Below are 18831 nucleotides of genomic sequence, written 5' to 3'. Positions count from 1 at the left end.
ATTACAAGTAAACATTCCGTCTTAAAAGTTGCTGGCATTCGGCCCAATGACTTAAGTTATTATTCTCTCAGTCTACAACTGCTGCAAGAGGCAGCAAAACATCTTTTCATTTTGTAGTTATAATTTTACTACTGTATGTAAGACTTGCCACAGTATGAACAGTGGTTACATAAGCTTCAAAACCACAAAAGCCACTACTCAGCCCTGGGCAAGAGTGACTGTCTGCCACTGACCAATCATAGGACTGCAGTATTCACAGCTCCACTTTTTAGTTCCCCAACAAATGCGTGACCAAAAATGGGGACGGTACGGAACGGTTCTATGGCTACCATCCACAACTTTTCACAGGGGAAATGGAAAAAATGCATACCAAACTGAACTGTTCCAGACTGTTTGGTGGAAACAGGTCTATAGATGCTCCATCAGATTGGGCTCTGGGGAATTAGGAGGCCAAGTTGACAGCTTGAGCTTGTTGTCATGTTTCTTGGGCTATTCCTGAGCAGGTTTTGCGGTACGACATGGTGCATTGTCTTTCTGGGGGGACCACTGCAATTGGGGAAGGTCATTGCCATGACGGAGGTACTTGGTCTCCGATGGTGTTTGGGTAGTTGGCGTGAGTCAAGTGGCATCAACATGAATGCCAGGATCAAAGGTTTTCCAGCAGATCATTGGACTGTAGCATGATGATCAAAGGTATTCATTTCACCTATCAGTGGTTTTAATATTATGGTTAATTGATGTATATAGTTGTTCATTTAAACTCTGAGGTAATAGCTCTTCTTCAGTTTGGTTCATGTGGAAAGGTGAGAGAAAAGGCCTGGTCTGCACAGGAACACTTGAAAAGGAATGTCTGCCATGTGGTTTGTCAGGAGTAAGGACAACGTCCAAATCAATTACAGAAAACTTCCAAAAAATCCAGGATTTATGGGTATAATTTGATGGAGGCTGACACCTGATAGCCAGCAGTTCATCAAACTTGGAAAATTTAGCATAACAGAATAAACCGAGACCAAAACCACAGTCTGGACTGATGTCTTATTTGGCTGTCGCTTAGACTATTCACAGTTGATACAAACAGCAGAAAAGGTGTTTTTAGCCGTTCAATCTAGGCACAAATCCCTCTGAACAGACTGAGTTTAGACTCTCCTGCTGCCAGAATCTCTAACCTGGCAGGATTACAGGTCATCTAATCTCTGTCCAATTAGTGACTTGCTTGTGACTTTTGTTTACAAGTTGTGGTTCATTTGTAATTGGGCAGCATAAACCTTAATGAACCAAATAAAAAGGAATTTAGTAAGCTTTTCCATGTGGTTTAAACCAAAGAAAACAAGGTGTAAGTGTGATTTAACACCCAGAGAGATTAGTACCACCTGCAAAACTATGAAACACATAAAGTTTTCTCACTCCTGACTGTGAATTGAGAAACAACTCAGATGGTGTCAAAGCAGCTAACACACAAATGATCTGATGTCGTTTTGATGTGCTGTCCTTCCTGCTGTGTCTGTACACTGGAAACGCTTCTGTCTCTCTTTGTCTTCCTCTCTGTGTCTCTCTCTGTCTCTCACCTTCACCGCACCGATTGCCGTGCTGCTTTTCAGCAGCACCAAGTTTTGACTGCCAATAACCCCTTTTTCTTTGCAGCTGCTTTGAAGAAGCGAAACAACGCCATCAAGGAAATTCTGCGTAGAGGAGGCAGAACGAGAGAGAGCGGGGACCCTCTTCTCCCTCTTTTCCCAATGTCTTGTCTTTTCTCTCTCTCTCTGTCTCTCTTCATACTTTGATGAGAGACAGGACCTCTGTATCTGTGGTCTGGGTGTCCCAACTGCTCTATGGGCCCACCTTTAACCCCCCGACCCTCCCTTTTTACCCTTTCTATGTAGCACTGTCCCTCTGCTCCTCCTCCCTCCTCCTCCTCCTGCTTTCTGGTGATAGTACCTGATTGCCTGTCTTGTCTGAGCATCCATGTTTAAACCAAATCAGGTGGATGTAAAGGATTAATCCTTAGAGCACAAGAGGAAAGAGTGACTCTGGGTGGGGGGGTCGGGGGCTACGTGTTAGACTCTGTGGTTCAAAAACGGACATCTCAATTGCAGCCTGATCTTAGGTAAAGCTTCCATGAAAGCAAAGCTAACCTTCTCCTTCTCCACCTCTCTCTCTGTCTCCTCATCCTCCTCCTCCTCATAAACCAAAAAACAAGCGACCCATTGAAAACCAAAAAACCTGCCGACAACAAAATGCCCTCCATGCCTCGTCCCCATCCATCAGCCCCTTTTTCTTGCTCCATACACCTTAATAGAGAGGCAGAGACTTGCACATGCACAGCTCACCCTTCTTTCTACTGCATGTGTCCACTAACATGTGCCACAGTGTCCAGTTGTCTGTCACTGCCTCTTTTACTAATTATTATGTCTGTCTGTCTGTCTGCTTATCCAGCTGCATGAAAGAGTCTGCACTGCATTTGTATGGTTTCCCCTTTTCTTTTTTTACTTTCATTGTTCCCTTTTGAACTGAAGTACATTTTTATTGTCGTTGTTTTTAGTGACCCTTCTGTTACCTCCCAGTGCATTGGTTTTTACCATTCTCCTCCTAGCTGTAGTAGCGTAGACTGGTTTAACCCCCCCCCCCATCCCAAGTTGGTCTGGCTCTCTTAAACACTCCCTTCTCTGTGGGCCTCCGACCACTGCTTAGCCCCATAGACTCTCTTAGGAGCAAGTGACTGGACTCCTCTCTTCCCACCCCCTTCTCAACCTGTCCTACACACACACACACACACACACACACACATACACACACAAACACATTTATATCTCCCTCTCGACAGATTTTTCACACACTCAAGAAAGCAGATGCTCAAAAGCACGCAGACTGGTATGCGCAAGCTCTCGATTCAACAACAGCCACATTTCACCCGTTAGCCGAGCACCAGAAAGCCTCCATTCATCCCTGAGTGTACTTCAGAGAGTCCTCCACTTTGTCCATCAAGGAGAGAGAGAAAACAGTAGTGGGCCAGGGCTGGGAAATGGAAGGAACATTAATTACCCCCATATCCACCCCCACCCCCCACTTCCACTCATAGGACTGTGTGTATACATCAAAGGCCAGTCCTATAGCGGCAAGTGGCGTCCATTCACAGAGAGATGCTCATTCAGGTCCTAATGACTCAGGCCCAATGAAAGGCCGCCTCCCTCTCCCAGCCTTGTCAAACTCACCACCCCCAACACATGCATACCATTTTAACAGAGATCTAACCCATTTCTGCAGCCATCACCACAGCGCCCCCCCCCCCCCCCCCCCCCCCCTCCGCTGCCCAGCTTTGGGAACTTGGTTTTTCCAGTGTTGACTGTTAAAGCCAGTTGTGATGTGTTCCATAGACAAACAGGCAACCAGCGCTGCCCCCAGACTACTTCCTCCTGCTTTTTTTATTCCTCTGCATGCCCTCCCTACACTCCCCCTTCAAACCCCATTTCTCAGTGTGTGTAGCCCTCTTTCTCTCATATACCTCTCCCATTGTGGGCCATGATGGAACTGATTCTCGTTCTTCTCTCCCTTGTTCTCTTTTCCTACCTTGTTCATCTCCTGATCATCTTTTCGTCACTCGATCCTCCAAGCACCTCCTCTGACCACTTGTCCTTCTCCCCCGCACCACCCTTTCTCTTGCTCCTTATCGTCATTGTCACCCCCTTATCCTTTGCTCCCGTCTCTGTGCCCACATTTAAGGCAGCCTATCTTGGAAATGTTGGACATGTATCCTTTCCTCCCTCTCTTTCTCGTCTTCCTCCTCCATCCTAACACAAGGGAATCATTGCTGACAATGTGTGGCTGTTTGATATGGAAGACAGAAACTCCATCGGCGACAACAGCAATGTCAACATCAGAATTAAAATCTCCCTTAACGTTCACCCCAAACCCATTCCATCCCCAGAACCCCCCACACCTCTAACCACCTTTTTTTAAAACATTTTTCATATGTAAGGCCTGAACCTCCTTCCCTCCCTACCTACCCACCTACCTACCTACCAACCTACTTGCCTACCTACCGCTTCATTTTGTAAGCTCCACACTGATACTGATCATTTCATTTATTTTGTTTTGTTCTTTTGTCTGCTCTGGGGGATTTATCATTTGTTTAGGGATTAACACTCTAACAGGGGTTTGGGTGCTTCTTCATCGCTTCTTGCTTCTTGCCTTTTTTTTTTTTTTTTTTTTTTTTGCTCAAACGCCAAGAGGGGCTGAAGGTCTGGTCATTTGGGCTTCTCATTAACCTGCTGCTCACTGTTTGTCCCCTTGTCACTTGTGTTTTAGAGAAAGATGAGGCTGCAATTGAGAGCTCTGAGTTCAATGCCACGTCAGTAGCTGATGTGGACAAGCGGGTGAAACGGCGGCTACTTATGGGTAACTCTTTTCTTCCTCTTTCTATGTGTTGCCATGGCGCTTGTGCTTGTATCCCCGACTCCACTCCTCTCCGTTCCTCCTCGTCCTCCTCTCTCTGTCTTTATTTTGTTATTTTTTTTTTTTGTAAACCTTTGATGCCCACTGTGTGTCCCACAGTCAGTTTTGTTGTAAGTGTATCTAACGTGATGAAAACAAAGTAAAAGGGGTCGCTGTTTTCCTTTAAACCGGTTCTTCCTAACTCCACCGACCAAATCTCTGGATGGCTCTAAGTTTTTTTCAGTGACTAACATTTACTTTCCCAAATGTTTTATGTTCCATCCCATTTTTGTTCACCCACATTGCAAAAATAGGATACCTTACTACCAAAGCAAACCCCGGAAAGGTTATGGACCCAAGCTGTCCAGTGATTACTACACCATGAAAGTTTGGCACTGCAGAAAGCTCTCAAACCATAATCCTCAGAAGGGGCAGTAAAGACAAGGAACACCAGATCCATGATATCCTCAGGCATTCTAGTCCTCTCTAGTGAATCATTTGTTAGGCTATGTGTGGAGACCAGTTTTGTAGTCAAGACCTACAAAACCAATACCCAGTAATGACCAAGGCTAGAGTGTATCTTGACTAAGACAAGACCAAGACTTTGGGGGGTTGAGACCAAGTCAAGACCAAGACTGAGTCAAGAACAGTGTGAGTCCCACACTGCATTACACACTTATGATAAAATGTGGAACTCTTCAAATTGATCTGAAAGATCTGCATTCCCATAACTCCTCATTCACCTCTTTTATTGCAAAATATATACTGTAGATGTATGTAGTGTACCATGAGAAATGTCTTGATAAAATAACCAAAGAGTGTTGAATTTTATGTATAGGAATATTCCTGAACACTAAGGATCTGAAATCACCTTAAATACTTGTATTCAACACACCTTTTTTGCAGGCCATTTAATGATATCCCAACAGGCTCTCTATATAAATACTGCAGCTTCGTCAGTGAGTTCTACGTCAGACACCAATGAAAAAGGACATCCTTTCACAGCAGTATGATATGCCACCAGGCAGCATTGTTTTGAAACACTGCCGGATAACATCATTATTTAAAGAGCTGGAAAGTCCCTGTAGGATGGGCAGGAGGGGTGATGGATGGGTCCAACAAACTTTGGGCTTTCACCCAGGAGGCCAGTGTTCGCTTCCCATGTAAATGTTGAGTTGACTTTTTTTCTAAACTTAATCATGTGCTTTTGTTGCCTTAACCTAAGCACATGCTTTTATTTGCACAAGACTGTGTGCATCTAACGAGCAGAAACCGAACCGTTCCTGTAAAAACATATGCACCCAGGATACCTTAAGTGTAATATGTAGACGGGAAAGTCCATTGACCAAACAGCAATATTTGATGAGTTGGGAGTGAGAACATTTAGGAAATCCCTGCAGTTGTGGTCTTGCATGGTCTTGAATATAAAATCCTGGGTCCTCTTTGTCTGAGACCAAGACAAGGCAGGGTAAAAAAATCCGAGGTCAGAGACAAGACCTTCAAAAAGAAGTCTTGAGACCAGTCTCGAGACCAAGATTGATCTCAAGTACTACTATACTGGTGTAGACTGGACAACCCTTCGACCAAATGGATCTTTGCTCCCAAAACCTCAATTTTATTAGATTTTTATCATCAGATATGTCTTAAAATGACATTTATGTCTATGCTTTTGGTGGGATGGTTGCAAGTTACAAAAATAGTCAAGTATTACTTTTTTTTCTGGGGGTTGTGTGAAATGAGCCCCTTGGACCATATTTTAGGAGACAATGTTAAAACCTGATCCAATAAGTTGGTCTTTAGGGCTTTTGATGAAGATTAAGGTATCAAGGACTCATACTCCAAAAAAACAAAAAGAGTAGGCCATGATTTGTTTTTTGGCACCCTGCCACCTCTTGCTCTCAGATCATGGAAATGTCTTTCAATAAATCACTAAATGTTTTTTTATGTCTTGGTCAAACAAAGACTTATCAAAAATCAAATGGATGTTTCAATCAAAGTGGTGCTCAGCCCAAAGCACTATTTTTTTCCTCTACCATTTTGCATTTAACCTTTCTTTTATTTTCTAACACAGAGGTACATCTGAAATCATTCCTGGTGTCCAGTACGCCAAACCAATGTGCTGTACTCTCTGTAGTCTATTAAACCGCCTTCTATATTTATACACCTTTCATTTCAGCAGGTTCTTTCCAGTGTGGAGGAAGAGTGGAGGATTTGATTTTCCTTGTCCCTACCTCTCTGTCTTCTCTCTCCTTCCTCAATTTCCTTTTAACAGAATTTTTGTTTTCCCCACACTACTCACTGAACCCTGCTTCATCTCCTGTTGTACTAGCATGCCACCTGTCCTGATGGTGCGCCACCTGTAACCATTTGCATACCAGGGCTGGGCTGCCCTATTGTATATCATGTACGCTTCATTGGGATTACATTGGTAAAAAAATGAGGTTTTCCTTTCAAATCAACCCTTCCACAATAAGATCAGTCATAGCAGCACCTCTGGTTAGTAATGCAGTGTGTTAAAGACATTTCAGACTTAAACCTGGTCTAAAGTTTGAGACTCTGAGGACACTATGGCATCCAGATAACTTTCAAGCCAATATAACATAATTACCTCCAGGTTTCTGCATGATGTGATGTCCAGCTGCTTGCTCCCTGATTTCACCTCCGATAGAAACAACGGAATGAAGTTTGAAACAAAATGAAAACTCATTCAATCTGTTGAAGTTGGCTTGATCACTAAACACAGCAATCCACAGCAAGTTGGATTAGTGATGAATGCAAAATTTATATGCAGCTCTCAGATTTTCATGAGAGCTGCATCACACGCTCAGCAGGTACAGTGGGTTTGATCCATGGCTCATATCGAAGTGTTTGGACAAGACACTGAAGCCCAAAGTGTTTGCATGGTAGCCTGCTGCCACTGATGTGACAAACAAACACAAACAAAAACCACCACAACAACTAACATAATCCTAAAAACGTGTGTGCAACTTAATTTATGGTAATATTGCATTTATCAGTAGCTAATTACCTTACTAGTAGACATTTAGACCCACAAGTTTTTTTTGTTGTTTTTTTTTTAGATATTTTTTTTGGCCATTTTGCCTTTAATGTACAGGACAGGTAAGCGTGAAGGGGGGAGAGAGAGGGGGGGGATGACATGCAGCAAAGGGCCACAGGCTGGATTCGAACTCTGGCCGCTGCGGCAACAGCCTTGTACATGGGGCACCTGCTCTACCACTAAGCCACCGACGCCCCAACCCCACCGTGTTTTTAAACCACACCGCAAGTTACAGCTGTACCTACACGTTAAATTTGAAATTCATTGACAATATTAAATAGACAGTTCACCCCCAAATCAAACACACACATACATACACAGATAGTTTTGGTGTGAGTTGCAGAGTGTTGGAGATATTGGCCGTGGAGATGTCTGCCTTCTCTCCGATTTAATGGACCTAGATGGCACTCTGCTTGTAGTGCTCAAAGCCCCCAAAAAATACATTTAAAAAACTCAACAGTAACGTCTATTTCCAGTAATCATGGCTCGGCTATTCAAGATAACCTACAAAACCTTGTTGTGAGCTGTGCCGTGTAGGAACTATTTTCTTCCTACTAAACTACACCCACTAACTGCATCACCACCCTGAAGGAAGCATGCATCAACTCATATATGAGAGGCTCAAGCTTGTGACAGTGCGAGATGTAAACATTAATGACATCCTTCTTAAAGCTGAGCTTTAACTCTATCCAGCCCAGTGATGCTAGATAAGCTAGAAGTAGATGCATACTTCCTTCTGCGCAGTGATTCGTTTGGCGGATATAGTTTGGAAGAAAATAGTTCCCACATAAAACTGCTCACAAAAAGGTCTGTGGATTGTCTTACATCAACCCAGTCTTGCTCTGAAGTTGTCAAAAAAATGCAGCTTTGTCAGTGACTTCCAGCATCTGAAACCGACAAAAAAAGCCAAAAAAAGAGCCAGAAAAGCCAGAAAAAAAGACACGGCACCCCAGAACATCAACAACCAACACACCCAGGGTACCTTGCACGTCATGTGTGGATATGGAAGTTCCATGACCAATATGTAACAAGGCTGAGAATATGTTGCTTGAGCAGCCCGGTCATGATTTCCGGAAAGAGACATTGCTGTTGAGTCTTTTAAATTTATTTTTTGGTGCTTTGAGCACCACAAGCTGAGTGCCATCTATTTCCATTACATTGTAGGGCAGAGATCTCTATGGCTGATATATAGTGAACTGACCGGCAGTGTCTGCGTTTTAATTAAACATTGTTTAAGTTCATACGTGCCTCCATCATACCTTATGTGCATGACCAAACACATACTTGCTGAGAGCGTAGAGGCCGTCCCAGTGCTGCACTGGCACAGCCTTAACAGCATCAGTATGTTAAATTTGACACAGCTATCCGTTTGTCTGCTTTCTCTGACACGCGGCGCTCCCGTCTCTGCCCCTGCTGCCATTGCCCAGCGCAGACAACATGCTGATCAAGACAAATGGATCTGCAGCCAAGGCTCTAATGAAAAGGCGCTGCCAAGACAAGAGGAGGCGAGGGAGCGAATAGAAGGAAAAGAGAGGGCAGAGGAGAGGAGGGAGTTGGGTGAGGTGATGAAAAGTAATTCTAAGACATTTCATGATGTTGATATTGAAGTAAAATCAGGGGCCAGCTGCTGGACACATGTGAACAAAGTGTCAAAGAGAGACTCAGCGGTGCTACAGTGACTGTGGCCCTGAATTCCAAATAAACCATCAGCTCAGTACAGATGGAGCTGAAGTGTGTTTGTGTGTGTGTGCGTGCACAGTAGATGTATCCATATAGTGTGATTACAGGCCGGCGCTCTGCTGACTGACAGCTGATTTAGGTGTCCATCAAGGGGCAGAAGGGGATCTTGTTGAGCGCTGAAAGGTGATCGTGCCCCTCTCACCTTTTTCCAGCAGTGCAGCAATTGCTATTACTTGGCATGATGCATTAGTGTACACAGTGCACATGGTTTCCTCCCTCATACTCTCCAGTTTTAATCAATAGAACATGTGTCCTCCTCTCATGGAAAGGACAGTTTGCAGTGGTCAGCGTTTCCATGCGAGGAGTGTGACAGACATGTGTTTACTGACTGTCTTCCCTCTCCTTCCTCTGCCCCTTGCTGACACATTGTACTGTAATCCCCACATAAAGAGTCACCACCCTTGTTCAGTCTGGAAGAAGAGAGTTGTGTTCAGCTGCTTTTATCTCACCAGCTTCCCATCTAAAAAGTCCAGTGTGTAGGAGTTTGGGGGATATATTGTCAGAAATTGAGTAGCATATGATGTTTTCTTTAATGTATGATCACCAAAAAAATAACAATGGTGTTTTCATTACCTTAGAATGAACCGGTTATATCTACATAGGGAGCGGGTGCTCTATGGAGATCACCATGTTGTACCACCATGTTTCTACAGTAGCCCAGACAGACAAATCAAACACTGGCTCTAGATAGGGCCAGTCACTTTTTTTTTTTCTTTTTGCATTTTCACGTTGGCCACCATAGACAGAAGCACCTTTGCAGCAAGCAACAAAAAACACTGATTTTTTTTTAAAACATGTAACTGTGTTATTCGATGTTTTTACCAGTTTAAATTACCTCTGCAGATAATTCACCTCCCATTAAAAAAACCTTGTGAACAATGAACACTGAAGGAATTCTAGGTGGGAGAAGTTTCAGCCGGTTGCAATCTGCAACCCTCACCACTAGATACCATTGAATCCCCCTAAATCTTACATGCTCAACCTTTAAATCCTCTTAAAATTGTGCGTTACCTGAATATGTTGCCAATTTTCTCTTCCTCCTTTCTTCTGGAGTCAAAGCACCCAATGACCAGTCTTTACCATCCAGCTGAGCCTAATAAACAAATCCAATTACCAGTAAAAATAGCTGATACATTTGAACTTTACGTTTCTCAACAAATTATCCTCATACAGTGGTTCGTATGATATCCTATGAATTAGCATCCCACAAATCGCATAACATCTTTAGCACAAAGGTACAGAGCTAAGGTTTAGGCAAGTAAAGCTGCTGTGGTTAAGTTTAGAAAAAGAAACATGGTGAGGACATACCTTAAAATGACTCAAAGTTCACTAGAAGTTCACATTGTTGCAAACACACGTCTCCTGGAAAAGTCCTATGTTTTGTGACCCATTCACCGCCCCAACCTACCTCGTCAGTGGACCAATGGAATTGCTTTCTTGTTTACTGCCATCAGAATCTTGGCCACATGACTGCAGCCTTCCAAAATATGTGGGTAATGCATGAATTACTGACTTATCATTACATATGACATATACAAATTTTGGTGCTTCACTTTTTGTAGGAAAATGTATGAACAGTGCATGAGAACAGCCTGTTCTCATCAACAACATGAAATGTGGTCATGATTTGGAACCAAAAACCACTTGGTTAACACCCACATTTGGTGGCAGAAAAGCCGCTGAAAAGCAGAGACGAGTTAGTGAAAAACACCCACGTTTGGTGCCACAAACACGGGTGGAAATGCTGAGAAGGGTTGCGAATAACAACTGGCTTTGTTGTTTGTTGGTCTTGAACAGTAGTCTGCAGCTTGGCAGGTGTCTCGCCTAGGTGACACACCTTCCCCTTCTCCTGCCACTAACAAAGTCAGCTCATATAGTACCTTACTTTAAAACATTGATGTGGTACAATGAAATGTACAAATGTAATGTATCAATGGTTTGCAGAAATGTACAATATCAACAGTTTTCTTGGGGCAACTGGGCTGAATAAACTACAGTTAATAATGCCTGCAACTCAACTTTTTTATTTCAAAATGAAGCACAATATGCTGCATAGTCAACAAACAGTTTAAGTCATTTTTTAACTATCTGGGTGAATATAAATTCAGAAATGTACATGATGTCCATCACTGAGCTGAATTCATCAGTTAACCATAAAGTTGCTAACCAACTTATGTGATCATGGTGACATGCAACAGGAGCAAATATTTTACTTCATGACCTGTTTCATAGGTTTATCAAATGTGTTTTATGAAAAAATAGCCTTCAATCAGAATCCTTTCCCGATTTGGATTCTGAATGAAGTTTGAGAATCGACTCAATCATCAGTCACCCAGAATGGACAGTGGGCATTTCTGGAAGGAATAGCTCAACATTTTGAGAAATTAAACTTTTCTTTGTTACTGAAAGTTAGATGAGAAAAATTATACTAGGGTTTAGCTGAATACTTAGGTGTAATGAGTTTCTGGCACGGATAATGTACTTTTCGCAAGTATGAGGATCATCCAAGTAGAATGTGTTAATATTCATATGTGATGAAAGAAAGTTCTGATTTGGGCAGCTGTATTCAGTCTGTTTCTCTTGTGATCAAAAAATGATCTGAAACTCAGTCCCGAGATTGTTCTGTTAATCGTTTTCAAATATAAAACAAATATTGCAACCTCTCATGAACCCATATCAATTTCAGTTATTACAGTGTTATTTCTTGCTTATTTAATCCAAAGAAAAACTAAAGTGTAAAAGTAACAAGTTATAGCTATACAGCAGATTTCTTTGCCCAGTACAGTGACTTCATGGAGTCTTGGTGTGAACTGAGATTGCTAGTTAACCAACACAGACTCAAAAAATAGTGTTAATTTGTGAATTAGAGATTTTTGTGTTTTGTAAAATGTTGAGCTATTCCTTTATTCTTTGCCGCAGTTGATTTTAGAAATCTCTGCTGGAGTTAAAATCCATGACCTTATTAAGAGAACTCCCAAAACCATGAAACGCAGCAAGTTTTAATTCTGCAGGTACTCAAACATTTGTGTGTTGTTGACATAAAATTAGGCGAAATTTTGATTTGATCCTTCCCTTTAAAAAACAAAGTTATTTTTCAGTTTAAAAAAACAACACCCAAGAATGATCAAACATTTAAGGGAAACTCTAAAGGTCTTTAGCGTTTACTGATTTAGACTTTAGACTATTAAAATCTCTTTAGTGCCACATGAAAATCAGACCAATGTCATCACATAAAGACAAAATTAAGGAAAAGACTTCTAGTTAAAGAGTAACCTGGGTATTTTTCAACCCTATTTTCCCATGCTTTTGTGTCTGACTGATACATAGGAACAAAAACTTTTGGAATGGGTCCAGTATTGAGAGACAGCGGTGAAACAAGTGGCAATGTAACCACTCTGGGCAAGTTTTGCTTCATCAATACCCGTCCATTTAAAGTGCTTGTTTCTGACATGGCAAGATTGTTATCATGAGAGTCTTGAAGCATGACGGCAATTTTTTCACACTGTCAATGTTAGCTAAATTTGCAGCCATGACATTGGAAATCTTTTAAATAAGAGTGAGATACATCTGTTACTCCAACACAACAAACTATAACCAGTACTCCTCTTACCAACTCTCACTAATGTTTCCACCATTCTCTACCTGCAACAATTTGATTAATAAATTATCAATTTATTAATTAATAAAGTATATAAACAAATCAACTCTCATGAGGTCATCTCTCATCAGGTGAGTTGTTGCAGTAAAACAGACCAGAGCAAGTAAAAGGTAAAATGTTTAATTTCTCTGTAGGGATCCTTTTCATAGTGTTGTAAGACACTCATAGGCTGTTTCCAGAATCATTCATTCATTTATTCACCTACTCACTATATAGGGTGTTCTATATAGAGAACTATATAGTGAGCTCATCATCAGAAAAAACACTTTTGGACACACAAAATTAAAACATGTCATATCAGTGCTGACTGGTGAACCATCTATAACAAATACCAACATGCATATTTGAGATAAAAACATGAAATTATTTTGAGCATATTTTCCCCAAATTAACAAATAACATTAGGAAGTACTTTGTGGCCGTTTTGCTGTGAGATGCACTCCTCTGCCCACATTAAACATAGGCCTATTAATAACGTTACACTGGCAAACAGACAAGAGGTGAGAGAGCAGCACGATTGCAACCTGCCCCTCTAATGTCAGTAATTTTCTGTTAAACCGTTGTTGTGTTTAAGATGGTTTTACCAGTCGGTCATGTAATAACTTGTGAATTAAATATATAACATTATGCATAAAGCCATTATGGCACTAATCAGAGCTAGCAGCAACCCAGCTCGCTAACATTAGCTAGCGTTATTAGCCCTACTCTGTACAGTAACTGTCAAGCACTAAAGAAGATCAGTTGCCAATTTATTTTAATCTCTTCATGGACTGATGACTACACATTATATTTACCATTTATTACATGGCAAAAAACTGGTAAAACAAACTTCAACATGTCATTATAAGTTAAACATGTACAGCAGCTTTTAATCAAGTTGCTCTCTCCTCTTGTCCGTCTCGGTGTCCGTCCCATATAGATACTTTCAGGGGCAACATCACAATGACATAATTTTATTAGCTGGAGGCAAAACATGACTTGTCACCACTGGACATAAGAATCTTAAATTATTGTCTTGTTGTGTTATTGGGAGCCAGAATAGAAGGAGTCATGGCTCAAAACTTACATTTTATCACATACCAGCCGCCACTGTCCATCAACAAAAATGAAGACATGGTTAAATGTGATGAGACGGAAGGTCTGTATGGAGGCGATCATCAAAAATGCTCACATGTGTAGCTCACACTTCATATCAGGTTAGGGAAAAAGTATTTACTGTTGTAGGGATAAATAAAATTATGTGTATTAAGGCTTATCATGTCCACCTATTGAGAGGTTGGGGAGGTATTGAGAGGAATGTTGGATTTCTTCATAACAATAACTTTTTAGTGCATTAGCTTACATTAGCTTCGATAGCAAAACAAACCGAAAGAAACCATTTAAGGGTCATCCTCCTTTGTCAACTGGCATAGTAATCAACCACAAAGGCTGCCGTCCCACCTTCAGCAATCCTGTCAAATCATCCATCCACTGAGTGAGAGCATACGGGTTGGCCAGTCTGGTCCTGTTGGTTTCAAGTTACACTCGCAGCCCCAGAGAGTGAGTGACCTGACATGGTGCATTCATATATTGAGTATGACGCTCTACATTCAAAAGACAGCCCTGTTGTTCAAAGAAACGGAGCATTGTATTTCTAGACGAATTAACAAATGGTTAAGTAAATCACACATTCACTGTAGTTGGTGCTCTGCTGCTAGCTAGTGCTAGATAATAGCACTATTAGCTATTAGGCCCGTTTCCGCTGAAGAAGTTCCTGGTACTATTTGGGGGGCAGGAACTACTACAGGAACGTCCTCTCACTCGGCTCTCTCAACCGCCGTGTCTCCACTGAGAGAGCAGAGTACGAGGAAGGTTCCTGTAAAGTTACGGGCTCTGGATGTGACGTAATCGTTGCGCGACCATTTTGACCGGGGCGACGTAGGGACGTTGTTAGCTGTTAGCCGATAGCGGTGTCTGTAATAACTCAGTAAATGGCCCGTGAAAAAAATATTTTTTCCAGCGGATGTCTTAGTTACAAAATGATTGAGCTAACTGGAGTAGTTTCATGTCGTATCCAACAACGGGAGGCTTTTAACAGATGCTGTTGTGAGCTGTCCCTGTCAGCTGCAGCCACTACTGATGCTTTCTAGACATCGTGATTTCCCATAACTGAATAAATACCACACATAGCAACACAAAACTGCTTTGCTAGCTCAATCATGTAACTAAGATATCTGCTGGAAAAAATATTTTTTTCACGGGCCATTTAGTGAGTTTTTTTATGTGGCGGCGGAAGCTATATGAACGAGCTAACCCTCGTCTGCTGAGTTTTAAAAATGCCGGCTATTTTGTAGCTTTCTGTTCACGTCACATCCCTCCTTGAGTATATCCAATCAGCACCAAGTAATCCCCAAGCCCCAGCCAGGAGTCTTTCGGGGCCGTTCTGAGTACCTACCCTGAGGCAGGGACTTGTTTAGCCCCTGTAAAAGTTCTGGAACTCTGTCCTTCGGGGATGGTTCCTTCGGTGGAGACACGCACCAACGGCCCCGGCCCCGTAAAATTACCCCGAAGTTCCTGCGGTGGAAACGGGCCTATTGTTTTGCCTCCAGCTAAGCCCCACCCACCAAAAAAAAAGGATATATTGCTTGGTTACTGGCCATCAGTTGTACACTAATACTTGTCCCGATGCATTGTGGGATACTTCAACTCCACTATATAGGGTATAATAACTCCCACTATACATTGGGACGGCACTACACAATGGCAAACTTATTATAAAGTGGACTATAAAGTGAGTAGTGAGTGATTTCAAACAGCCACAGTAACTGTTAGTGGCAAAACAAGATATAAATTGATGAGGCACACCTGGCCAGAGTGGTGATATTGTAGCCTGTATCGCTGCTGCCAGCTGCAGCAGGCTCTCTCAATACTGGACCAGTTTAAAAAATTGCTGTTCCAATGAGTCACACAGACACAAAAACATGGGAGAACAGGTCCAGGTAAAAAAAAAACTGGACTTACAAACGAGGCTTAGCTATATCCGGTATATAGTTTGTGATCAGAATCGAACATCGGTCGATTCGAGTCTTCATGAGAGAGAAGTTACATGCAATAATATGCTCTGACACACAGACACACACACACGCCAGGCTAGACAGAAGTATGCAGGGTTAGATGGAAGGTGTAGAGACTTGGAGAGGGGGCTGAGGGGGGTTACAAGGGACTTGTCCAGCACATCAATCAGCCCTGGCGGTGTGTCTGTGTTCCCGTGCTCAGTGTGGCCCCAGGGCTGGGCTAGGCGTGGCCTGGAGAGAGAGGGGCTCTGAGCAGGACTGTGCTCACCCTCACCTAATGATAGGGCCAACTGTACTCAGTATAAATCACTCTGACCCATAAACACCACCTCCACACACACCAAGTCTGTTCACATGCACTTGTGCCTCTACACTCACTCAGAAAGTCTTATTGACCATATACACCTGTGCAGGCATGTAGACCTGAAGTTCTTAGTGAACTTAACAATACACATTCTACCACACACTTGAAAGAGAGCCCAGCTGGGGAGTGGAGAGGAGACCGAGGTCCTAAGTCATACCCTATAAGGCCCATCAGACAGGCTGCCTGGATGATGGAGTGTCTCTCCATCCCGCCTTCCTTCCTCTTTGCTGTTTTTCTACAACGCAACCTCTATGAATCCCCCTGCCTTATTTTAAAAAACTTCTTCTTGTCACACAAAGTTTGGAATTTGAACTGGTTTGCTGTCTGTCCTCACAACTTCTCCAGAGAGAGAACTAGACATGAAAAGGATTACAAATGATGAACCCAGAGCTTTGACATATAAACACAGCAAGGAACAAATGCCTGATAGAAAACAGAGATGAAGGGAAGAAGCCGTGAGATTGATGTTGTTTGGAGCTGCATGAAGAAACACAAACAAATCTACAAATACCTTCCTGTTCCTTGAGAGAAAGCATCAGCCATCTTGGCTCTGAAGGGTTTGTGACTGTGCATTCTGAAAGGCCATTATGCTAATGCCTTGACCTCTAGACATGGATGTGTTTGCCAGCCTGAAAAGGATTTTCCTATTTCCCTCCTCACTTCTCAAAGGCACACAATCTCCTGGCATTTTAATTAAATGGGAAATGCTGCCAAAGAGGAGGAGAACATCCGTAATTTACATGTTGCTGTTGTCCAGAAAAAGCCTTTGAATTCCAAATGTCAACTTTCATTCATTTATTCAATGATGCTATGTTTGAAATTTAACCATTTGGGTTTCAAAGGGGAAGTTTATAAGCCCAAAAGCTACAGAAATCTTAAAGGGATAGTTCAGATTTTTTTGAAGTGGGGCTGTGTAAGGTAGCCTACTTATCCATTGCCAGTGTCTCACCTACAGTAGATGTCAGTCAGCACACCCCCAGTTTGGAGAAGCAGGCTGGAGTCTGACATGAAAGCTAAGTTATGTATTGCTGCTAAGTTACTCATACAACCCAACTTCAAAAAAATATGAATGGTCCATTTAACTCCTAGCTCATTCACACCCACAACAATATGTAGGACTTTCTCTGGAATTACTTAAGTTAAACCCACCAAAAGCCAAACAGTTACTAACTGAAACTTCCTTATTAGGTGTAGTTTCACTGAAGTCCCTTCAACAAACATGAGTCTAAGTTAAATTTCAGCATCCTCAGCACTTCTCCAGGCCCATTGGGAGAGTGTGTGCTGAGCTTTGCTAAAGCAACAGCAGCTGGGCAGGTGAGCTAGAGTTACCATGAGCTTGTGTTTGCTTTGGGATCAGCTCAGGCAATATTCACAAGTCCCAGCAAACCTTTATCTGCACCATGCACAAGAACATTTTTCTGGAGTCAGATACATATGCAAGTGCCTTAGAGACTTACAGCAGTCAAACCTAGACTAAATATATTTTTCTGTTTATTTACATTAACCTTTTTCTTTGTGTTAACTGATTCCTTGTCACATTTGTAAACAGGAGCAACCTTTGGGCCAAGGAGTTCACCCTCCTTTATCAGCACAGTGTCATGAGGCTTTGTCTTAATGATACACAGCTGCCAGTGATAAACAAATCCTGACTGTGACTGTCTGTGTGTATGAACGCTGTATTTACCTCTGTGTAAAATTGTATCTTTTCATGAAAACTGGGATATTGTGATGTAATATCCTCATCTGTGTGTTGACAAAGCTCCATGAGAATACATTATATCCAACTTTGCTGTCGTTTGTGTATTTTTCAACTGCATGAAAATTTGTCTCAGCCCACATCACCTTCAGTTTCTGTTTCATGTTCTTTCAGAAGCAGGGGTCACATGTTAACACCCGTCTCCTCTGTCTCTTTCTCCATATCTGTCCTGCCATCCGCAGAGACCTGTGCTGTCAACAATGGTGGCTGCGATAGGACATGTAAAGACACAGCCACAGGGGTGCGCTGTAGCTGCCCCGTGGGATTCACTCTGCAGCCCGATGGCAAAACCTGCAAAGGTTAGTAAATACATCAAAGTGTGGGAACATACATGTGTGTGAGGCCTGCACACATGCTGTATGGCTGCTGTTCACTGAGAAATCAGTGTATTCAGAGGTCCACCTGAGCCTGCTATGGCTGCTATCTGAGTGATCCAGAGCCAAAGCCAATCCTGGCCATCCGCTTCACTACCAGCTGCACGGAGCTCCAGACACGGTCACTGGTCACTGCCGCAGCTTGTTGTTGTTGACTTTGCCGCTAAGCATTTCTCCACTTCCGCCAGCCCACCGCTGACGTCAACGACAGTCGTCTGAGGAGAAGGCAGCCGCAGCATACGCCTTAACATCCCAAATATATTATTGTAGTGCTTTGTCTAAACAAACAGCCAGGCTGAGTGAGTCTGACCTGTGGGTTCAGACACTGGTCTCTACAGGCAGTGGTGCTTTATTCTCCTCAGGGCTAGACACAGCAGCAGTGAGAGGGCTGTGCGTCAAG

The 18831-nt window shown here is 42.5% G+C and overlaps 1 protein-coding gene across 3 annotated transcripts in view; it reads left to right on the top strand.

Moving 5' to 3' along the window:
• scube1 (signal peptide, CUB domain, EGF-like 1) overlaps positions 1–18831 on the top strand; it is a 250963-nt gene that overhangs the window by 159524 nt on the left and 72608 nt on the right. For 2 of the 3 annotated variants that reach the window (XM_078164991.1, XM_033614175.2), the window contains exons 7-8: positions 4303–4392; positions 18240–18356. In XM_078164991.1, coding sequence (XP_078021117.1) covers positions 4303–4392; positions 18240–18356 — 207 coding nt within the window. The remainder of the gene's footprint in view (positions 1–4302; positions 4393–18239; positions 18357–18831) is intronic. The other variant, XM_033614176.2, reaches the window with a different exon arrangement.

This window comes from Epinephelus lanceolatus, chromosome 23 (genome assembly GCF_041903045.1).
Source record: "Epinephelus lanceolatus isolate andai-2023 chromosome 23, ASM4190304v1, whole genome shotgun sequence".
Lineage (NCBI taxonomy): Eukaryota > Metazoa > Chordata > Actinopteri > Perciformes > Serranidae > Epinephelus > Epinephelus lanceolatus.
Note: the sequence above shows the minus strand (reverse complement) of the source record. Positions and strands in the feature narration are given on the sequence as shown.